Raw genomic sequence first — 23,749 nt, 5'->3', positions numbered from 1 at the left:
TAGTTGCAATTCCACCATGTAACACAAGATGAGACTCTAAGTGATGATAACACCCAGCTCCATCAACCATATGCCCCAGTATTGACCCGATCCCAACCTCACGACGGCAGCAAGTCCCCAATGAGCAACTTGCCCGACCCGGTCAGCGGCTGCGGCACCCACCGCAACCCCTCCAGTCCCTCCGAAACGTCCGCGACCTCTTCCACGAGCTTCCACTCCCCCGAACCAGCTGCATCCTTGGCGAGGAACCGGAAAAGGATGCGGTCCCCGCCCTCCTCGAAGACGAACTCGCGCCGCACGAGCCGGCGCCACTGCTCGTCGGGCGAGCCCTCTACCGCGTTGTCCCGCTCGACGACGCGGCTCTTTAAGCGCGGTCGCGTACAGCGCCCGCGCGTCCCACAGCCCGTCCCGGCCCGGGTAGTCGGCCAGGACTGCGATCGCCTGGTCGCGCGCAACCGGGTCGCGGCAGAAGAAGGCGATGATCATGACGTAGTACGACAGCTTGCACTGCAGCGACATCTGGCGCGCCGGGTTCCCGGCCCCCATCTCGCGCATTTTGCGGACGGCGATCTCGACGAGGGAGAGGTAGTCGCGGAAGGACGGGGTGAGCTCGTGCATGGACTCGACGTGCAGGTGGCGCGTGGGGTCGGAGAAGAGCAGGACGCCGAGGTACTGCAGGCGGAGGTGGATGGCCCGGAGGTAGACCGGCTTGTCGAAGTCGGAGACCAGTATCCTGTGGAACAGGGGAAGGAAGGCGTCGCCCAGCTTCTGCATATCGTGCCGGACGGTCTCGCAGTACTCCCGGATCTTGGGGTTGCCGAGGATCTCCGGGTAGTACCGGTCAATGATGTGGGGGTCGTTGGACTCGAGGATGCCCGAGGCCGCCACGACCTCCATCATGATGGGCCCGATGGCGGTGCACCGCCGCAGCGCGGTGGTGAGGCAGTTTTCGAACTCGTCGAGATCCCCAAAAACGGCGGGGACGTGGTCGCTGGCGCTGGTCGACGTCAGGAACTGGCGGCTCAATAGGACCATGAACGAGTCCATGGTCTGCTGCTTGCTCCGCAGGCCCTTCGCAAAGTTGGGCAGGGGCGCGCAGTGGCCGACCCGCCCGTGGAGGACGGTCCGGGACTGGATGGCGATGTCGGCGAACACGTCGGCCATCTCGATGAAGAAGCGCGTGGGGTTCGGAGCTGAGCATTTGTTCTCCTCGTCGCCGCCATCTTGGTCGGTCATCAGCGCGAGCACGAGCGCCAGTCCGTGGTTGACATGCGCCAAGGCCGCCTTGCTGTTGCCGCGGAGAATGTCGAAAAAGAGCAGCAATACCGCGAGGAACGACGTATCATGAAGGGAGTTCTGTTGGCGTTGCAGCCTCAACGAACGGCCGTAGTGGGCCAGTGCTTGCACGTAGTGCGTGCTCTCTTCGTCGGGGCGTGATGCGCGAAGGGACCGAGCGTCGGACTCGCGGTACCAGATGCTCAGCGCCCCGATGGCCATGGCGGCATGGCGGCAAAGGGAGTTCGTCCGCGCAAACTGCGGGGCCGTCACGCCCCAGAAGTCCCGGTTGGAGGTGCCGGTGATCCAGTAGCCTTGCACGATGTTGGCGAACTCCTGAAAGTACCTCGCGCCTCCTGCATCGTGGAAATCATGGCAGTCTGCATGCAAAAGCGCCTGCTTTTGTGGAGAAGCGACAGACAATGGAGAATGTCGGGAAGGCGGGGCAATGGCGGTGGCCCGGCGCGCACCGGCGTAGCCACAATAACGTTGACTTTTGAAGCAGTTTTGGCAGTTTGGCCGGGCCTCGTCGCACCGGATGTGCCGCCTTTTGCAAGTGATGCAGCCGGTGCGCACTTTCGGGGTGCTTGTGCGACTGGATTTAGGCTTGGTTCTCGGGAGCGCAAAGTCGACGAGATCCATATTTTAGGCGCGACTTGCGGGGTTTGGGAATCAGGGGAAAGTCTAACTTCACGGGAAATGCGGCGAGATGGGACGACATGCAAGGATGCTTGGCCAAGGGTTTGCGGCGATAAGAGATAAGCAAATGCTGCGCTTCCTTGCCTCACCCACTTTGCCTCTCGGTTGAGGTTGCTAGCCACGATTATTAATTGACATAACACCCGCGGTGCAGAATGCAAAAGCTTGGCCCCGAGATCATCTCGCTCATCGTCGACCAACTCGGCACCGTTAACAGCTTTTTCTCTGCTCAACTTTCATTCGAATGCGAGTTCCTCGGCAGGGATAGCACCTGCGCGCGCCTCAGCCCGTACGCGACCATCTCGCGCGCTTGGCAACATGAGGTCGAACGCCGCTGCTTCAAGAGCCTCAAGCTGCACAGCGCAGACATGCATGCTTGGTCCGAAATCCTGTCAGCATATCCATGGCGGCGCAGGTACTTACGTCGGCTCGAATTCGCTTGCTATCACGCCAGGATGCCAAAGCCAGAGTGGCCCCTCAGGGATCTATTGTTTCGAGCTGACGTGGTGGCACTTCTCACATTACTAAAGCAGTGGGATGACGACGATGAAAGGGCGGGTATCGCGATAGGCCCTACGTTGCAGCTTGTATTGGATTTCTTTCCGATGAGTATGGAGGAAGTTATGGAGGTAGCCGGCTCGGAGTTGACAGATGCATACGTTGCATCCGATGCTTCCGACCCGCCGCTGCATTCCGGCGAGTGGACGCTGCCAGAGGACCCAAGCCGGCAATCGTTGCCTTTGTCGCGGCGGGTCCTGGAGTTCTCGTTTCTGGAGTATCCGCTCAACTATGTAGACCCAACCACCATTGCACAAATCGCGGCAGCCTTCCCACAGTTGCAATCTCTTCACTTCCCTTACACTGACCCCCCTATCGGTCGCCACGATGGTAAGTCTTGGAAACAAGTGTCTTTTTCAAAAGTCGAAGGACTATCAAGTGGCTCATTGACTCACTCTGTTCTGTGTATTAGCTCGTCTGGGTCAGCGGGACGCTTTTGTTCGAGCTTTTAACTGGTTACGTGGAAGACTCCCATGCCGGAAAAAGCTGACAATACCTTGTCGTGAGCATCATTTCGTGCTCAACCACAGTTTCGAATGCCAGGAATTGACAGACGAAAAAGGGATCGACGAGGATTCAGAACGCGTTGATGCAGCGGCGGACGCCGACCCCTCACTGGAATCTCATTATATGGTTTTGCCACAGAACTGCACCCCTGAACAACTTCCCACTATCCGGTGCGTTCGATCGCTCATCGTCGCGGCCGGAAGGCCCCTGTATGAGGAATCCACCCATCCAGACAGCATGGCTGGGAGATCCACGGAAATGGGACCCGTTCATCTACATCCGGCCACCGTTTGCCGGATCGCAGCCAGCTTCCCTTCTCTGGAATCACTCAAATTTCGCTACAGGGATCCTGCCATCGCTCGCCACGAGGGTAATACATGTCCCCCAGCCACATTGCCTTTGGACTTCGGTCACCCAAATGATGATATAAGGCTAAGTTGGTTCTTTCCTCTGTAGCTCGAGCGAATCAGCGCACTTGTCTTGCCCGGGGGCTCCATTCCTTGCGCGGCAGACTTCCCAACCTAACCACCCTGGAAATCATCCGATCCCACGACCAATTCGTGATGAACCATAGTCATGACTGTCAGGATTCCACGGACGAGGAAGGTATTGACCCGCTTAGCGAGGCTATCCGGAAGCTAGCACAGCCCACGGTCCAGGAGTTGAGCTTGGGAAACGTCCTGCTCTCCCGCGACCTGTTTCTGAATTGGCGAAGTTCTTCTGGGGCCCAAAACGACGACGATGATGATGTGTGGGTTGCACTGCGCCGGTTGCAGCTGTCGGCTGAGTTCGTAGCTCCCGATGGTACGTGGTACACTAAGGGCGATCCATCCTCCGTCGAGGCCTTCGACAATAGAATAGGGTGGGAAATAATGAGTGAGGCGAAATGGGTCATGGTCCCTGTACCCAACACCGAGGACGAGCAATGGGGCTATGCCGGGTCTACCAGCATGAACGGCGAGGCCCCGTACCACCCCTGGGGTCGGTCCATAAACAACAAGACGATGGAACCCCTGTTGGGCGACTGGACTGAGGCCGTCCTCCACCGCATGCCCCGGCTCGAAGAGGTCATAATTAACCTCTTCCGAAATGCACAGAATAAGAAAGAGCCCCTGGATGGCATTCCCCGTTGTAAGAGAGGTGTGCGTTATGCACCTCGCCTTGTGCTAGCCTACCTCAGCAAGGGGGCCAGTACGGCATCCCCGCAGTGGCAGTGTTTGATTACTCGTTATGAGACCTTCCGCGAATGGACGATTCCACCTAATGTTGAGGCTCATTGGAAACAGTGGGCTGGAGAAAAAGGCTTCATAGTGGTTGACACGGGCGGTTATGAGTATTAATTTCGATAAGTCTATGGGGCCTTCGGCAGTAAGCTCGGAATCAAAAGAGGTATGTAGCAACGTGTCCTGGGCGAGGGCAGCTAGAAGCACCCACTAGGCTTTTCTGCTGATTGAAATGGGAAATAGTCAACATATCAAAAGAGTGGGAGGTTTTCGGGAAGCATGCATCTCTCCACCCTAGGGATGTATTAAGATAATATGATGTAGTGAATAAAAGACCCCCGTTTATTAGTGGCCCAAACTACGCTTAATACGTTTATTTAAAATATTCGACCGCGTTAATATTAATCGCTTTTACGTTTTCCGGCTACTTTTTAAACGCCGCTTCGAATAATAATACCCGCGCGTATTAAAATAGCTCTATAAATTAGCCGGTATAATTTTTCGCTTATTGTTACGCGCGCCGCTCGGTATCGATTTCGAGCACGGCCGCGAAATATAGTAGCGGGTTTTCGAAAATCCGGCCCCCTAATTTCTATTAAAACGAATAAACGTAAAATTAAAAAACGGCGCGCTTAAACAGCCCCTTTATATCTCGGTTTTCCCCTTTATCGTCGTCGTCGTTATTATTATCGTTATTATCGTCGTTATTATCGTTATTATTATTATTATCGCCCTCCTCCTCCTTTTTCGTTATTAAACGTTTCGACCACGTCGCTAAACGCGTTTTATTACTAATCGGCGAACCGGATCCCTCGTTACGTTTTTACCTCTTTATATTTAAGCCTATACGCCTATATATAATAATAAAAATAATAATATTAATACCCCCGATATCGTATTATTATATCGGCGTATTCTTTTTCGGTTAAACGGTCGCCCCGCCGACTTATTAAAGTTAATATTTTCGAATTAAAATAACGGTTTATATAATATTTATATAACTCGTTTAAATAACCGCGCCGCCTCGTTATTAAACGCTCGCGCGAGCCGCGTTAATTATACTTATTTAATTCGCGCGTCGATGTTATATAGCTTTACTTAAGTTATTAATAAAAACGGCGCCGCGCTCGCTTTATATAACGTTATTAAATCCTTTTTTTTAAATATCGCGCCTAGCTTATTTCGTATACCTAGATCGAATCGTTATTAAAACTCGCGGGCCCTTCGGCTACCCTTTACCGCGCCTCGTTTTTAGCCGCTAGCTACGTTCTATACGCCGCGAGTATCCGCGTTTAGCCGTCGCCGTCGCCGTCGCCTTCTCTTCCCGCCTTTTTATCGCTCGTATTATCGTCGTTATCGTTGTCGTCGTTATTATTATCGTCCGCTACGATTTAATATTACGCGTATTAGCCCCGCGCAAACGCTTAAAGTGTCGCGCGTTCTTAACCTTTCTCGTTTTTCGTCTTACCCGTACTCGTATATATATAATATAACGCGTTCGTTTAATTAATCGTTTAATACTTATAATTATATTATAAATAATAATAATTTATTAAATATAAAACTCGAAATAATAACGCGCTCTTATTATTTAATAACGATATTATATACAGGTCGTATAGCGAGAATATCGCCGCGTATATTATTACCGCTACGAACGCCTCCTTTTTTAAATAATAAATTATATAAAAATACGCGTTAATATATACGCTACCCGGCCGTAATACCGTTATATAACGTATATAAAAAAAGAGCCGACGCGGCCGGTTATATTATACTTATTCTTATTTTATTCTCGCGCGTATAAAAAAGAGTTTAAAAAAAAAAGTTCGCCTATTAAAATCGGGGTACGAAATATGTATTTAAAAATAATCTATTTTATTCGTCCTTCTACGGTCGTCGGCATTATTTTAACCCGAACGAACCCCGACGTACTTTAAATAAAAAACGCGCGGTATAACGCGCTAATTAACCGCGTTACTTTATTATATATTATCTTATTACGAGCCGGGGGGGGCAAGCCCGTACGCTATACCGAATCGCGAAATTATTCTACCCGAACAACCGGCGGAATAATGCCTAGGTACGAAATATATATTTAAAAATAATCTATTCTATTCTTTTTTTCCGCGGTTATTAATATTATTTTAATTTTAACGAACCCCGATATATTTTAAATAAAAAACGTATAATATAACGCGCTAATTAACCGTGTTACCCTGTTATGTATTATTTTATTATAAGCCGAGGGGGGAAACTTATACGCTACACCGAATTACGAAGTTATTCTATTTAAATAACCGGCGAAATAATGCCTAGGTTTTATAAAAAGCTAGAAATACTAATTAATAAGTCGTAAAGAGGCCACGGGCCCTTAAATCTTATTAATAAAGGTTTATTTTATAATAACTATAGCTTTTTATATATATTAGAATAGCAGGAACTAAAGTTTTTTTATATTACTCTAAAAGGGGTGCCACGTACCTACGCGCACGAACCCCTTTCTTATTTCATTAAGAGGGGCATACGATGCCCCTCGTAGCTCGTACTAAAGATAGATATAAATAATAGAATATAACGATTGAACCCTAATTAAACCCGGAACCTATACGTACGTACGAAAGCTTATTTAATAATATACTTAATTTTAAGTTATTTTAAAACGCTTAAAGCGTTAAATTAAACCTTTTTTCTTTATTTTTTAATTTTATACTTATTAAAAAAGAAAAGTTAATATAAAGTTAATTATAAAAAAGTTAATTAAAAATACGCAGCTCGCTTATAAGGTATGTTATGCATTCTTACCTTCCTTTAGATAGCTCTTTATATATCATCTTTTCCTCCCACTTGTATAACAAGGTCTAAAGAAATTCGTTCCTACTGGAAGAATACCCAACTCATTTCCATCTCCACGAATCGTGAAGTGCAACCCATTAGCGCCTAGGACGTGGCTTGACTTGGGACTGTTAGAACCACCTACCTGACAAATGTCGATCCTTGTGGCGCCAAGAGCCAAGATGTTTTAGCGCGGCACTGCCAACCCGGAATTCCGGCACCACGACAAGCGCTCAGCTGGGGGCTGGGGCTGAGCAGCCCAAAAGCAACCAAAAGCAACCAGGATCGGCCTGGAAGCCCCCGCGACCCCAAAGCTTGGCACTTTGTCCACGTACGCGCGCTTAGCAAGAACTAAAGAAAAGGGGGTCTTTGTTCCAGCTTCCCGGGGTAGAAGGGAAAACCGGCGAGCCGTCTCCCCGACTTCTACTCCTTCTGGTTCGCAAAAACACGTTACAATGAGCGGCTTCAACCAGGAGATGTCAAAAAGCGGCGGCAAGTCGGGCTCGCGGCTCGGTTTTCTTCGCACAAAAAAGGTTCTGGCCACGTTGTCTCTTCTCGTTGTCGTCGCTGTCATTCTGATTGGTATGTTCTTATCGAGGCTCGAGTCAGAAGACACGAGCTTACAAGATCTCCGCAAAGCTCACGGTGCAAGCAACGTTTTCGCAAGTCACCACAATGAGTCTAAACCAGCAGAAGGTAGGTTCCTCGCGGCCGCATTGCACGGACCAGTCTCCAAATTCGCGACACAATAACTTCATACTGATTCGAAGCAGTGACAACACCCGACAGACGTCAATTTCCTGGAAGCATCGCCAATGGCACCGCACTTCGCATCATGCCGCTCGGGGCCTCTACTGTCCGCGGCGAGAACTCTCCCGGCAACACTGGCTTTCGCAAGCTCCTGCGTGATGCGCTCGTGGCCCTCAACGTGCCCGTCAATATGGTGGGGTCGCAACAAGTGGGCGACTTTGCCGACAACGACGTCGAGGCCTATCTGGGCGTGCGCGTGTCCCAGATCCACGAGCGCTCCAAGGAAGCCGTTCGGCAGTACAAGCCCAACGTCTTCGTCATCAACGCCGGCATCAACAATGCCCTGATGAATTTCGAGCTGGACACGGCTGGACAAGACATGGGGAAGTTCATACGGGACCTGCTGACAACGTCGCCACGCGCGCTCGTCGTCCTCAGCACCCTGACGCCCAGCCGGATCCCCCACTGCGAGCCGCTGATTCTGAACATCAACCATCAGTTTCTGGATCTGTACGCCCGGCTCCATTCGGAGGGGCTGCCCGTTGTCGTAGCCGACGTGCACTACGCTGGGCAGGAGCCCGACGCCCTCCAGTTGTCCGACATCACCGACGACGGAACACACCCCACCGGCGAGGGGTATAAGCAGCTTGCCCGCATCTACACCAAGGCCATTCAGCGTGCCGACTCCTCGGGATTCCTGCAGGTCCCGGTGCCCCTCGCCGGTGTCCCCGACGATGGTGTCTCCCCCTGCGGCTGCTGCGTCGTCTGCGCCCAAGCTGGCGAGGCACAGTACGGCCCATGAACAGAGGCGGCGGTTGTTGCACATGAAGCGAGAGCTGTGCATCACGTCCAACCCAAACTTGTGGGGCAAGGTCTAAGCCGCGGCATGTTCTCTTGTGTCGCTGGCGAAAGACTGGAAGTCTTTTACTAGTCATGACGTTTGAGCGATGGATGGGCCCTGACTCAATCTACCCCGGCTGCTCTCCTCGTATGGGTTGACATGCATATTCCAAAGCATTTCGACAGCAGGGCAAGGAAGAGCATTCCCCATATGCTCTGACTGAAATGACAAACTTCTGGAGGATATAGATCTTGCCACAGCAAATCAGGATGTCGCCCAGGGCAAGGTTTCTACGGAAGGGCTCCAAGGTGCGTCGGCCTAATGAGGTCCTCTCCTCTGGCTTCTTGGATCTCGGTCTACCGGCCACTGGAGTGAAGTTGTTGAAGCTGGACTACTTCATTCGAGAAGAGCAGGGGGGGCTATGGCGTTTCGTCCGGAGATGGAGCTGTTGCTACGTGCAGGTGTTGATCAATCACCCCCCGAACAACCGAAGGTGCTGATCAATCACTACCCGAACAACCGATCGTACGATACCATGGCCCATCGCACCGACAAAGCCGCCCAACCACCCCGGCGTGCCGCTCCATCTCAGCCCAGGTCTTACCTCTGCGACACCTGGCAGTCGAATGCTAGCCCTGGTACCCTTTCCTGTCTCTACCGCGCTTCGTTCACCTACTTAACGAATATTGAACATCGGGAATGACTCGGAAATCTTCAAATCATCAAGTACACCACGCCAAGCAAGAAGAACCTGTTCGGGCGGCGTTTGGGTTGTTCTGTCTTCTATAGTTTGGATAGGAAATCGAACTGGCTATATGTATTAATGTACTTCTTCCCCTTCAATCATCAATGGGTTGACCGGCTTAGGTTGGGGGTGCTCTCCCTAGTAGCATGCATCTTAGTATGCCTGCTTCCTCCGGCATGGCGGGCGAGATGGGCCGCCGCAGAGTCGTCATGGTAATGAGTTGTTTCCTGGTAACGTGTCTTATCGCAAGCCAAAACTGACCAGTTCTCACCGGCGATGCACCAGTAGACAATGACGCCTTTTCCGTATCCATTCATTATATATCAGCGGTAGTATCAGAAACCATACCTGTTCTATCATGTGAATTCAACACATGATGTGTGTCGCACAGCCAAGGTAGACTGGGCACAGTGCACTTGCCCGGATAATTGATTGGTTACGAGAAGATTCTATATGTACGGGTTACCTCAATATCTTGAAGACACACTTTCCTTTCATTTGACCATGTGCGTGAGTTGTACAACCATAAGAAAGCCCCAAGTGTGCCTTGGCGCCACCGCTTAGACTCTTTGCACAGAGCATGAGGGTCCCCAAGTGGTGGTGTGTGGTGGCTGGGTCGGCTGTGCGATTAGCTCGAGGCGTCCGCATGCGCCTTTGAGACATCGATGTCCAATTAACAGGTCGCCACGCCCCCTCGCCCTGACATGGTCGTTGATGAAGGCAGCCCAGTTGTCCTAGATGTTTACCCCGCACGACGGACGCTCTTGTGACTTGCCACCACGTTCATCTACTCTGGGCCATATTCAGCAACGCTTTGTGACCTTCTTCAGAGCATAATTATCTTGTTGTTTATGAGTCCTGTATTGATCCATTTCCCCATTTGTTGCTTCTTAGACACTCGTACAGCCCTCTCAATCCCCAGATCCCCGGCAAAATTTCAGGCCTGGAGCCTCTGGTTGCGCTAGGCCTGGCATGCAATATACTGCAGATCGTCGAGACCGGCCAAAAGGCCATCGCATTTGTATCAAACGTATACAAGACTGGATCATACGACGCCAACATTTAAAGAACACACAACAACCCTCGCGCAGCTGTCGACGGATATTGGCGGGAGAGTAACCCCGTTCAGCTCCCTTTCCCGGGATGAGAACCAACTCATTGAGTCCATGCAAGGACATCTGCCAGACGCTCATCGGAGAGATCGCCAAACTCGAGAAGGGTATCGCGAAGAAAAGCAAAGCTTCGGCTGCTAAACTGTCGCTGAAAGTCATTTGGAAGAAGTCGGTTGGTGATTGGAAGTTGGATGGCTTGGAAAAGCAACTGCAGGAAGCCAAAGATCTGGTCCAGCTTTCACTAATCAACCACACCTGGTGAGTCCCCTTAATGAAATTTAGACTTCATCTAGAAGTTGTAACAGTCTTTGCTAGCAGTGTGTGCTGATTAGAAATAGTGCTCAAGTCACGGCCATGCACGCCGACCTGAGTGTTCTATCCCCTGAACTCCGCAGCGTCGCCGAAAAATGGGGAGATGGCCAACGAGAGTTGAGTGAGCTGTTCTCCAAAGAGGCAACGACTATCAAAGTGCATGTGACAACAACCGCCATTCAAGCCCGGGCAGCACAAGAGGAACAGGCCCGGAAAGACGCACAAGCCGAACAACGTCGGAAGCTGCTCCAAAGTCTCATATACAATGGGATGAATGAAAGACGTAACAACCACCCTGTGCACCATCCTAGCACGCTACAGACCATCTGGAATGACGACGTTGATACGGGACTCTGGAATCCCTTCCGCGACTGGCTTCCCTCCGAAGACCAAGTCTTCTGGGTCAGTGGAAGACCTGGCTCCGGGAAGACCACGCTGATGAAGTTTCTGGTCTTGCAGCCACAAACATGGGAGCGGTTGAGAGCCTGGAGCCCCGACGTCATTGTTGTATCGCACTTCATCTGGCTATTGGGACCTGACCCGTTGCAGCGGAACTTGAAAGGCCTATTCTGTTACGTGATACACCAAGTCCTAGGTGATAGCCCCGCCATTGCCGACCGGATTCTTGCAGCCTCAGAGGCACTGTCCCTGAAGAACAATTACACCGATTGGTCACTCGAAGAATTGAAGGAGGTTTGGTCGGTGATGATGAGGAAAGAGAACATCCCAGTATCTATTCCTCGACGGTCTTGACGATATTGATCCCAAAGACGGGACAGACACTCTCTTAGATGCACTCGCGGGCAACTTTCGACCATTCCCACATGTCAAGCTTTGCATGGCCAGTCGACCTGAGCCCATTCTAAGAACGCGGTTCGAGCAAGCAAACTATTCCAAACTTGCACTGCATGATGCGAATCACCAAGACATCACCCGCTACATCGAAAGTGCGCTGAAATGTGAAGGAGACAACAAACACACGCTTAAAGCGCTACTCATCACAAAGGCCCATGGTGTATTCCTATGGGCCCATTTGGTTTTACGAAACGTCAACCGAGCATTGGAGCTTTCACAAGAATTCAATGAAGCTAGGCGATACATCGTTAGCCTGCCTGAAGGACTTGCAGACTTATATAAGTCAATGTGGGAGCGCATGAGCAGAGATGAGCGTTAGGCATGCTCTAGAAAGACTGCTCTTTACTTCAGATTACTCATTACTGAGCGGAGACAGTTCTTATTACGGAGACTTTCCTCCAACACCCAAGCCCCCATGTCGGTTTTGTAACTAGCTTTGGCCGTGACGCCTTTATGCTCGGAAATTCTCAAATCACCAAGTCCTATTGAATGGACTAAACGGGCCTCTAGTGAGTGCGAGAAGACCAAATTAGACCTTATGAACAGGTGTGCTGGGTTCGTGGATATTACAACATGGAGTTGTAAATCCAAGGAATATTGGTGGGATAGACTGAACCTGGATACCCTTCAATACTAATATTACTCGGCGAACAAGAAACTATGGTTGAGTTCGTGCATCGCTTGGCCATCGACTTTCTGCTCGATACATCAGAAGGGCAAACGATCCTGAACCAGGACTGCACGATGCCCTCTCATCTGCAACTGAGCGTATTGAAGTCACAACTGGCTTCATTGCTTCTCGAGCCTGAACCGGGTTACCCAAAAATATCCACCAATACGCAAAATACTGTTGTTACCGATGGTTGGCGAAGATATCGGGATATCGGGACATCGGACCGAGAATCGCTGTCATGCATTCCCTAATCTCTTTGGATGCGAATGGGGGATGGACGATGCAGACAGACGTCGGGGATTTCATGCAGGCTTGTTAGAGGCTGTCGCTAGCGTCTCGCGAAATCCCAAACCGTTTGAAAATTCAACTGTCTCGTCTTGAATTTTTCTGCGTAGCAGTTAGATACGGTCATTTCGAGTATACTCTCCAGGCAGTCCTCGAAAACCGAGTACCCAAGTCGAACATGCCGGCCATGCTCGCGCATCTGTTCGTCAATGACAAAATACTTGGTTGCCCAACAGTGTTAAGTCTTGCAAATAGAATACTTGGTTGTGGGGTGGACGCCACAGAGCAGTACTTTCTCACACGTCAGATTAGGTCTGTTCTTAGCCTTGGACTGTTCATTCCCCCATTCGAATCTCTGCTACAGTCTCTCTTCCGCCTGATAGGCTGTTCCGCCAATACCGAAAATGCTTCTATTGTTCCCTGTCTATATAGAGGAGCGCTTGACCTCATCGGTACCATGATAAAGGCTGGCACAGAAACAAATGGATTGGTAATTGTCAAGCTACAATCAGAGATGGCAAATTCCCAATCCTGATAACCGATAAGAACTTATTGAAAGGTGTTTGGGTTAAAGTCCCAATGAAACAGATCATTCGCGTCATTGCTAACTGTCTGTTACTCGACTGTCGAATAAGATGGCCAGATAACACCCGGGACGTCCAGGAGGCATGCGCATCTCTATCAATGTTAATCAAAGAGACGGATTGGTTTCTAGCGCCCGAATTCGTCATTCCAGTCGAGACTGATACATCGAAATACTCTGAGCATGACACTGTATCCGAAGGGAAACAGCTGGCGCGCATTGCGGCAGACATCCTCCACTTGGAATCTCCGGGAGATACAAGGAGTCTCGCAAAGGAAGCTGCAGAAATAGTCGCGCAGAGAAAAGACTCAGCTAATCGATGTCATGGAAAAGCTTCAGCGTGGACATACGCGGAAAGACCTGTTTGGAACTTATAGGCAGGTGTAGATGTTGAGCCTTCAGATGTTTGGTAGAGTTGAATATCGTAGTCGTAATCAAGTCACTCGAGTTCTACATAGGAAAGATATTCAATCTACATTAACTCTAGGCGAAACTTTCTTTTAACGCCCTATTTGTCCATCAGCCCTCTTGCATTATCTTTCTCCCTCTTCCTCCAGGTGTCGTCTCCCCGGCTATCCATTCCGGCCCTGGAACCAGCACATGGATACGCGGCCTCACCTGGCCCTTCTGTAGATTCTGGAGCCATATTCGCTCTAATGCCTGCCTGGGCGATCACGAAGAATGAAACGCGGCATCCCACATCCCCCTTCATAGCTTAGCATACCTGTCCATCCACCGATCCCTATACGCCTCTCCACTCGCAACTGCCCGCAGATGCCCCGGGTCGATGAACCCGACCAACAGCACCTCGTCGCCCGTCCCCGGCCGGATCAGCCCCCGGTAAAATTCCGACGCCGCCTGATCGCGGTGCCAATACCGCTGCCGGTCGTCGACGTCCTTGCGAAACGCCGCAGCGGCCGGGTGGTCGTTGGAGCCCCGGAACAGGAACGCCCGCTCGTCGAACTCGGCAGCGGGCGCCACCAGGGCCGTCCGGCGATGGCGCGCGCTTACGTCGCGGGCGATGTGCAGCTGCGCCTCGCTCGGCCCCACCTCGACCTTGCCGTCGGACGACGGCGGTGAAGGGAAGTTGTGGATGGAGACCCGGCTCATGTCCACGAGGGAGCTGACGATATCGGTCACGGTCGTGACCCAGAACCCGCGCCGGTGGTCGGGGCGCGCCAGCAGGTGCAGGAAGAGGTGGCCGTACATCTGCTGCTTCAGGCCGGCGCGCCGGCGCTGGTGGTCGGGGCGGACGCACGCCAGGCCCGTGTGGACCACGGGGTGTCGCAGCGTCTCGTTGGGGGTCTCTCCCAGCAGTAGAATGACGGCGGCTACGAACCCCACGAACTCGCCGCCGTGTCGGGCCACTACGAGCACCTTGTTGGCGAAGGCGACGGTCACGTCGCCGCTGAAAACTTGGTAGTCTGGCAGCGGGTGGAGACACTGGCGTCCCAGTGCTCGCAGGAGGAGTGCAGTTCCGCTTGGGCCTGCTCCGACAAAAGGATGCCGGGCTGGTCCAAGACTTCGCATTCGTAGGTGTCCATCGAGTTATGTCGTATACCGAAAATCGATAAAGAGGGTTTGTCAATATCAACCGGGAATCAAGGAGAGCACTGATATCTATTGCTCACATCAGTCAGCAGCATGCAGATGTAGTCAGATATCTCAAAGGTCTCGTGTTTTGATTTGCCAACTCATATCATTGTGGACCCAAAAATAGTCAGGGGTCATCGCGGTTAAGCTCCAGATGGTTTTGTTTTCCCCCAATTCAGCCCAAGTCACCTAACAGAAACAGAAAGTTTGTACAGAGCATTGTACCCTCAAATCCCGTGATGTGTAAATGGCCAACTAGTGTACCATGTCAAAGATGAATATGAAAGAATCTCTGCACTAGAAGCCCGAAGAAAATGGCCAGTACGACAATGACGAGTCCTTCAACGACAATTTCTTCCAGACCCAGATCCAGGAACGTCGTCAATTTCCAGTAAACGAACACATGAAATAAGATGACGGTCCTCTTGAGATAGCGAAGAACATGTCGATTAGAATGAAGCCTCACGTAATGCTCGAGAACATAGCTGTAACCGCCTAAAATAAGCCAGAAGCATAAGCTAAAGCATCCCCTCACGGGTTACCCCGTTACGGGCTATCGCGTTTTACCCCACGAACGCGTCTTTTTACCGTGTATCCTAATTAGAAAACTTTTTAATTTAATTATTACTTTTTATTTTTTAAAGTTATTATTACCTTTATTTTTTTCGCTTATTTTATTTTTTATAATAATATTTTCGTTTAATATTTAAAAGCGTGTATAACTTATTATATATAGTATAAAGCTTAGAGTAGTTATTTATAAGTTCGCTTATAAATAATTAACCCTTTAATTATATATTTAACGCCGTTTTACTAGTGTATTTATTAAAAATAAGTTTAATAAAGATTAATAAGTTTTATTATTATTTTTAAAAAACGAATTAATATATTAAGCCGTTAATTAAGCTAGGTTAAGCTTCGCGTTAATATTAATTAAGTTTAAATTTATAGCTTAGCGAATATTAAATGTTTTTAAAGCCTTTTATACTTTAAAATAACGATAATATACTTGTTTTTTAACTAGAAATAAGTTTATTAAAATCGTAAGGTTAAAAATAATTAATTATAGCCGAGTTAATAAGGCTATAGTAATAAATATTAACGTTTTTCGATAGTTTTAATACCACGGAGCTAGTTAATATCCTTTTTAAACGCTTTTATAATACCGACGAAATAGGTATCGGTTAAAGCGTTAACGGTGACCACTAGGTGGTTATCGAAGTTATTAAGCCAGCTGACGGTGTTACGGTCACCCCATACAACGGCGACCCTAAAAACTAATAATAATATTATATAATAATAATACGAATAATTTAATTAAAAATTAACACAAAATCCTAAAAGTATTATTTCAGTCCCGAAACGCTTTTATAACACTCTTAATCTTAAATTCAGAGTTAGATTTAATTATAACGGCTTCCGGCGCCAACGATAGAGGAGTAATAGCTTAGGGTTCCGATATAACGCTATTTATTTCCTTTTTAATTATTATAGCATTTTGTATACGTATAAATTTCTAGTTAGGGTTAAGTATTACTCTTTTCCTTTTTTACCTCTTTTTTTTCTAAATTACTTTCTAAAACTAACTTCTCGTGCTCTAATTAGCCGATCTAGCCGTTCAAAATATCCAGACTTTTTTAGAACTTCCGGAACAAAACCCGGCGCGTCGCGCTATCGAAAATAGCATTATTATTACTAAGCGTATCCGCTAACTCTTTAATCTAGCGGCTAGTCGTAAATGTTAGTAACGCTGTAGAGGAGAATTGTTTATCGGAAACGCTGAGGGGAGGCTCAGATGGTCCTGCCTCTGCCTAGTTTTTTATCCTCCGGTTCCGGCTATTAAGGGGCTTATTAATATCGCGAGGGAATATACTAGTTACGGCTTAGCCGCCAATTATTATATATAGCCGAAAGGTAAACCTTCTAATTAGCTCGTAATACCGGAGGAAGTCCCTTTTATTTATATTTATATTATTAAGCCTTATATAATATAGGGTTACTTTTTAGTAGTAAGTATTTTTTAATATATTAAAAGGATTACGATCCAGGGGTTATAATAAATGCGACGAGTATGCCGAAAAAAAGAGAAGCTATATTTTATATTTTAAGCACGTTATAATAAAGTCCTCGTTTACGTGGCTAGCGTAACTATTTAGGATAATAAGCCGCTATTAATCCTCGTTTTTAAGCTTTATATAAGGGATAAAAACCTTATTTAACTATATTAGGGCTAGCTCTTTATTAGTCCAGCCTTTAGGGATGCCGTAAAGACTTAATTTTTTATAGTATCCATTAGCGAGTCCTCCTTCTCCGGAAACTATTACTACTAGACCTATTAACCTTTAAATATAATAAAAGGAGGCAAGGCTCGGTTTAAAGCGTTGTTATATTCGACCGTAGAAGCCTATTCTCGGTTAAAGGAGTTTATAATTAGTATTTTTTTTTTTTAACAAGTTTAATAATTATTATATTCGTTTTATAGCCGAGCTAGTTACTGATCTCGTCGACGTTAAACCGAAACTCTAGAAGGATCGATTTTAGAATAGGATTGTTAAGCCGTTCGAAAAACTCGATAATTTTTTCTACGGAAGTTATGTTAAGCCTTAAAAAATCTATCCTCTTGGAAAGAGTAGTATCGATAGATGGATAGTAAGTAATAAATCTTTTAACCTAGTGCTTACCGAGGATTATATTAATCCCGTTAGTTTGAAAAATCCGTTGGACAAACATCTAAAAGATAACGTGCGCCGGTGAGCAGCTTAGATTATACTGTACAAGGCACCAAGTTACGATCTAAGACTCTTCCGCTATTATCAAGGCCTAGAAGGACTTATTCCGTTATTTTATAATTTTACGGCCGTAAATCCGAGCCTTTAGAGTTATTTTAGGGATATTATACTTTTCGGCGGCTTGTTTTATTAACGAGCCATTTATAACATCTTAAATCGCGCGTTATAGTATTAACTCGTTAAGTTTACGGCCCATCGGAAAGAGGAAAAGAAAAGAAAAACAATGGTATTATTTAATTAACTATAAATCAAAAGCTGACTGGTTTATATACTGATTTATATATAGTACTGTCAAGGGCTATCTAAATTTAGGGGTCGCCGTTGCATAGGGTGACCGTAGCACCGTCAGCTGGCTTAGCCATTTAGCTTTTAAAAAAGACGTCGAGAAAAGGGAATAAATTATTACCTTAGAGTGTGTGGGCTGTGATGAGGTACCCCTCCCGCCGCTAGTTATTTTTAAGGGGGTCGACGTCTAAAGCTAGTGGTTTTTAAACTAAGACGGTTATTTTTAAAATAACTAGCGGTTTAGAGCGTTGCTTAAAAGGTGGACTAGTAATATTATAGTTTTAAATTAAATTTAAAATATCTTTATCTTTTATATATAATCTCGTTATAATAATAAATAAGTTATTTTAGTTTATAATAATTATAAATTATATATAAATAATAATTTTTTATAGTTTTATTTTTTAAATAAAATATAGTTAGTTTTTTATAAATTATATTATAACTATATAATATAAGTTTTAAATATAAGAGTTTTCGGCTTATTAAAAAAAAGTTAAAAATTATTTTAAAAGAGTATTTAAATACGGTTTTTAAATTATAATTTATAAAAATAGATATATTAAAGGTATTTCGTTAAGTTAAAATTAACGTCTTAATTCTTTTTATAATTAAAAACGTTTAAAAAACGGCTAAGACTTATTAGCGAGATCGCTCGAAGCCGTTATTATTAAAATATATTATTTTAAAAGATATAGGGGTTACCCGGGTACGTTTAAAGTTATTAAAAATAGTTAAGAAAAAATTAATACGCGATTTCTTTATCGAATTAGTTTTAATATTTATTAAAATACTTTTTAATAGTTAAGAATTACGGAATAATAATTAAAAATTAATTATTATAAACTTTATTTTTAAAATACCTTTTTAATAACTCTTTATTAAAAAGGTTAATAAAGCTTTAAATTAAAACGTTAATAAAATCGCGTATTTCGAAACTTAGGTCGATTATTTTTAAACTAAACTTAATAAAAAGATTACGAGAGTATGTTAAAAAGTAAGAACGTACCGGGATAACGATTTATTTATATAGCTGATATACGCCGGGCTAAGCGAAGGTTAAGGGGTAGGGTCGTATACGAGGACGAAGCTAGCGATGTCGAAATGCTAAGAGGGCCTCGTAACGCTATAAAAGCTATAAAAGATAATAGCACGGAGGCGGAGGACTATATTATTATTAAAAATAACGAAAGATAATGTATTTATATTAATTCTAGCCGTAGAAATAGCTTTAATTACAAGGGTAAGGGTAGCTCAGTAAAGTGGCCCGTGAGGGGGTGCTTTAGCTTACTAGCAGGTACGGGCCTCCGAGCTTGGCATCATCAGGATGAGTTGATGCTTATTTTTTTCCTGGTATAGCGAGAGCGTACATAGACGACGATGATCACGATGGAATTGGCAGCAAGAAACCAGTAGGCGCCGGCTCCCTTGGATATGTTGAAGCGTACGCTACTGGTTACTTAACTGTGCGAGGCGGAATCGAAAATCTTCAGGGGCTTCGCTACATCCTCCAAGTCTTGAAGCCCCCAGATTTTACTTCGGCACAGTCTTCATGCGGTTTGGGAAGCACAGTGGTAAGCTGGAACTCGACCATCGAAAGGGCGATCTCGTGCTGATGCTGCCTGTCGTTCGATAGCAATGCGACTTATGTCATGGCCGGTGGACTGGGCCGGCTAGTTCGAGCTGTGACGCGGTAGGTGATCGGGAGAGGTACGATATATATGTTGGCTCTCTCAAGAAAGGAGCTTCCAGAGGGCCATGCTAATTACAAGAACGGACGGCAGACATCAGTACTGCTGAAGGTTGTAGCTTCGGAAAGATCCTTGGGAAGGCTTATTGGAAAACTAATCCATGCCACTGAAGGCCCCCATCGTGTTATCCTCGGCTTCCTCGATTCTCGGTGACACCGAGATAATGCATCACTTCCTGAGCGCCGCCTGGTCGTATACGTCATCTCGGAAGCTCTTGGCTCCGCTGGAGTACTACTGCTTCCAACATGGGCGCCATTCGGGCACTACAAGCCTGACCCCAAAGGAGCGGATTCGCCCAGCCCAGGTGGCACCGCGTCCCTGTATTTGGCCATGCTCGCGGGACTCGGGGCACATGTTGTCCAACTGGAACAAGTACCCGTTTCGCCGGCCGTTCAAAATGGGAAAATACTCCTCGGCCCACCAAGATCGCAGGAGAATGCTCAGCAGATCTTGACACGGCTCAGCAGCAGCAATGCCCGACTGGCGGCTGGCACTACACCGGCGAAGACTAGGAAGTGGTCATGGCAGTTTTCATGAGCATACTTTCGGCGTTTCTTACCATCGACTCGCTCATGGCAGTCAATTTGGAATCCTGGTTCCCTGTGGGACGATGTAACTGTCTTTGAGATGCAAGCCAGAGCGAAGTGGCACTTGACTACAAATAAGCTAGTAAAGAAGCTGAGCAAAGTAGAAGATACTCAGCGCCTGTCGATCCAAGGTTACCTGGTTGTCGGGTCCTTTTCTTTCTCCACGAACATTTTATGAGAAGTATTGATCACGTTTCCTGAGTATATGAGCTGGTGAATTGATTGGTGATCTGTCTGCTCAAGCACGAGTTCCGGCAGTGCGCGCCATTGTGTGACTACTTCTATATGTCACAGGGACTTTTCGATGCTCTCTGCCTCCCTTGTAGATCCGGGCGTGCGGAGCCGCGAAACTGACCGGAGTGTGCCGCGGGATAAGCCGCATGTCTCGTTCCACAAGCCGGGGCGGGAGGTGCTGGAAATCATCGTGTGGAAAACAGTTTCGACAAGGTTTCGCGCCTTCCTTTTCATATACCGTCTTGCTGCTATGCGACGCCTCTATGGGGCAGCTAGAGACAAGCCGGTCACGCTGTGTCCTCGCACCGGAAAAGGGCCAGGTGCAGAGCCCCGCCCCTGAAAACGCTGTCTAGAATTCCCCAGACTCCCCACGGCGACCTGAAAGTCCGCCAACAGATGGTCTTGAGCCATATGGTTTCATATCAACCAAGGTTAGATAGATAAGTACAAGAAACGGTGTATGCATTTTTCCCAGACTCCTGTCTCATATCCCTGTGCCCCGAATTGGTTCCACTACTTGGCCGGACAATACATGTCGACCGCCCGGTTCTTGCAATCAATTCCGTTGTGTTGCCAGCACTGACTCTACCACCCGTTGATCATCGTGAAAACGCTGTTGAAGCAGTTGCTCCAGGCCAATGGTTCCGCGTTCTCGCAGAGCGGCATGCAACGTGGACAGTCCTCGTGATAGCCGTATGCCACAGCCTGGCATGCTTCGAGAGGAGTGCTGAAGGTAGGAGTGGTCGACGATGCGGAAACGGAGCTACTGATACTGCTGCTGCTGGGCGTGGGTGTCGCCACAGGCACGCCCCAGTTCTCCTCGATGCAATACGAGTCGCCGACGAGGAGATCACAACCGTCGGCCTGACTTGGGTTCTACAGTAGGTGGCTGGTTAGCAATTTGACTGCCTCACGAGTTCACCTTCCTCCCTCCAGCAAAGGACATTAATACGTACGTAATCTTCGAACTGCTCCAGAGTGATGCCCCAATATTGACCTATGCCGGCACAAGTGTCGTTGTCGGCGGCGACCTGCCAATACGTACAGTCCCGGATGGTGTCCGGTGCGGCCGTGGTCGGAGGGTCGACCGTGTACTGTGCGGCGCCGAGTGCGGGCAGCAGGACGAGACCGAATGCAAGAGTGAACATAGTAGTGGCTGTGTAGGTTTTGGGTTACCATCCCCCACCACATACCGGGAAACACCACATACCGGGACAGCAAAACTCTGTTAAAGGGGCTATGTTCCGCCCACGAATAGTATATTTAGATGTGAAGCAATTCAGACGTATTATATAGCAATCCGACGAGAATTTCTTGTTGTTTAATCCCATTGCTTCCGCTTCACCACCCGACCAGATCTAATCCGGATCTGAGGGGGTTCTTCTTCTCATCTTCTGACTCTTCTGACTCTTCTACTGGTACTAGCACCCGGCCTCGTCTAGCTGGTCCAGGGGCTGGTTCAGCCTCTTCTATAGCTAGTATAGGCTCACCAGCTGCCAGCGCCTCTGATACAGTAATAAACCGGCGATTGGGGTTCGTTACGGCTTTTCTCTTCTTCCCGCGCTTGAGGCGGTCCAACTCCTCTTGAAGTGATGCTATAGTCGCATCCTTCTCTGCCAACTGACTCTGTTGGCCCTCAAATGCATGGGCGGCCTTTCCGAACAATCTTCTGGTGGTTGGACTCTTTCCGGCCCCCATATCCTTGATCTCCCGAGAATTCTTTGGTGTTGAGGGGGAGTCGTCAGGGCCCTTTCAGGGGGCTGGTCGACTGGTCCAGCAACTCGATCCTCTTGGATCTCCGGATGGTTCATGGCCTGCCGACGTGAAATAGGCCAGTTGCCCGTCACTTTCCACCCAGACTTTATATTCTGCTTCGTGAAAGCGGCCTCTCGAGCTCTGGCGTAACATCTGATGAAGTTGACCTTGTCAACAGGCCGGGAATCGGTCAAACTAACCAGCTTTCCAAGTTCTCTGCGGTAACAGGCCTTCAGGGAGTTGAGTACACCATTGTCGAGTGGCTGAAGGCCGTGGCTGGTGTGGGCCGGCAGATAATAACAGTATACGTTGTTGACGAAGCATTCGGCCATTCATTCATCCTGGAAAAGGGGTCAGCAACTTTAGCTGGCAGAATATAGCCGTAAAGAAATTAGAAAAATAAGCACTTACCTGTGCGTGACTCCCATGACCATCTAGTATAATCAATCGAGCTTCTCCTTCATCGGCCGGCTTGGTCTGGGGTAGATAGACCTGCTTTAACTACTCGACTGCGATATGGTTATCGGTCCATCCGTTTAGACTAGTAATATAGTACCAATCGGCTGTTCTCCTAAATTTATCGATAAACCATTGCTTCTGAAGGTCCTTCCCCTTAAATATCACTCCGGGCTTTAAAACTCGGCCATCCGTAGTTACTGCCTCGATGAACGAGGTCCAGGCACGAGTCTGAGCCCCTTTCAAGAAGGTCTTCTTCTTGGGCTCGGCAGAACCAACCACCAGACTATTCAGACCTGTCATATAGTCAGTATAGGCTCAGAATCGGCTGGAGATTCAGGGGGGCTCACCAAATCCAGCCATGATGCCGCCCTTATCGACATTGACTGTATTCTCCGGTTTGATCCAACCATATTGACCCTCACGTACGTCAAAGTACTAGTTGACGGCCTTGGGGGTGAAATTGTCAAATCGTACTGCCTCCTGACGCTTGCCGAGCTTCGTCTTTACCCCCTCATGACGATGGACGAATCTATTCACCCAATTCAGGCCCAATGGGCTTCTCTCCATGTCCTCTCCATCCCTGGTCAAAAGATTGACCACACAGGCACGGATCTGAGCATGGGAGGGGGTAAATCCGAGAGACTCTTGACGTATAATCCAGTCAACCAGCCTTTGCTCTTCTCCAGGGTCAATCTCGACTCTTTCTCGACTTCATCTCGACCTCCTCTTCCTCTCATCCGAGCAGACAGGGTTTGCTTCGGCACACTATGCTTCTGCGCTGATTTGTTGAGTGACATGCCATTGTGAGTGACGTCGAATACTGCCTCGAAGAGGTCTTCCTCGGTATAGTTAGGGGGGGCCATTTCGGACTATAACGAGGGCGTATACTGGTGGAGGTATAGGGGGCAACAGTCAGGGGTAGCAGGTCAGAGATTTCAGATTTTCGCAACGCACAGCAAATATCACCTGAGACTAGCGCCGGTATGCCAAGCCCCGAGCGCCGCGATTAGCTCGCAACTTACAGAATCTTATAGAACGTGCGA

The 23,749-nt window shown here is 48.0% G+C and overlaps 6 protein-coding genes across 6 annotated transcripts; 3 read left to right on the top strand and 3 right to left on the bottom strand.

Moving 5' to 3' along the window:
• Nucleotides 1-98: 98 nt before the first annotated feature.
• PG994_004080 (uncharacterized protein) lies at nt 99-1,917 on the bottom strand (the record flags this gene model as incomplete). Its single annotated transcript, XM_066855489.1, has 2 exons — nt 99-362; nt 433-1,917. 2 exons carry the CDS (start codon nt 1,915-1,917, stop codon nt 99-101), a joined length of 1,749 nt encoding a protein of 582 aa, XP_066717656.1.
• Nucleotides 1,918-2,129: 212 nt separating this feature from the next.
• On the top strand, nt 2,130-4,379 carry PG994_004079 (uncharacterized protein; the record flags this gene model as incomplete). The annotated part of the gene is made up of 3 exons (XM_066855488.1): nt 2,130-2,862; nt 2,945-3,209; nt 3,614-4,379. 3 exons carry the CDS (start codon nt 2,130-2,132, stop codon nt 4,377-4,379), a joined length of 1,764 nt encoding a protein of 587 aa, XP_066717655.1.
• A 3,173-nt stretch (nt 4,380-7,552) lies between these two features.
• PG994_004078 (uncharacterized protein) lies at nt 7,553-8,649 on the top strand (the record flags this gene model as incomplete). The annotated part of the gene is made up of 2 exons (XM_066855487.1): nt 7,553-7,679; nt 7,871-8,649. 2 exons carry the CDS (start codon nt 7,553-7,555, stop codon nt 8,647-8,649), a joined length of 906 nt encoding a protein of 301 aa, XP_066717654.1.
• Nucleotides 8,650-10,576: 1,927 nt separating this feature from the next.
• On the top strand, nt 10,577-12,031 carry PG994_004077 (Vegetative incompatibility protein HET-E-1; the record flags this gene model as incomplete). The annotated part of the gene is made up of 3 exons (XM_066855486.1): nt 10,577-10,803; nt 10,884-11,550; nt 11,588-12,031. The coding sequence occupies 3 exons, from the start codon at nt 10,577-10,579 to the stop codon at nt 12,029-12,031; spliced, it is 1,338 nt and encodes a 445-aa protein (XP_066717653.1).
• A 1,930-nt stretch (nt 12,032-13,961) lies between these two features.
• Nucleotides 13,962-14,783, bottom strand: PG994_004076 (uncharacterized protein; the record flags this gene model as incomplete). Its single annotated transcript, XM_066855485.1, has 1 exon — nt 13,962-14,783. The coding sequence occupies one exon, from the start codon at nt 14,781-14,783 to the stop codon at nt 13,962-13,964; it is 822 nt and encodes a 273-aa protein (XP_066717652.1).
• Nucleotides 14,784-21,077: 6,294 nt separating this feature from the next.
• On the bottom strand, nt 21,078-23,569 carry PG994_004075 (uncharacterized protein; the record flags this gene model as incomplete). Its single annotated transcript, XM_066855484.1, has 8 exons — nt 21,078-21,368; nt 21,449-21,648; nt 21,983-22,211; nt 22,262-22,523; nt 22,659-22,681; nt 22,905-22,999; nt 23,054-23,141; nt 23,309-23,569. 8 exons carry the CDS (start codon nt 23,567-23,569, stop codon nt 21,078-21,080), a joined length of 1,449 nt encoding a protein of 482 aa, XP_066717651.1.
• Between the last annotated feature and the right edge of the window lie 180 nt (nt 23,570-23,749).

This window comes from Apiospora phragmitis (assembly GCF_038363925.1).
Source record: "Apiospora phragmitis strain CBS 135458 chromosome Unknown utg000005l:1.0-4161743.0:1.0-4166827.0, whole genome shotgun sequence".
Classification (NCBI taxonomy): Eukaryota; Fungi; Ascomycota; class Sordariomycetes; order Amphisphaeriales; family Apiosporaceae; genus Apiospora; species Apiospora phragmitis.
Note: the sequence above shows the minus strand (reverse complement) of the source record. Positions and strands in the feature narration are given on the sequence as shown.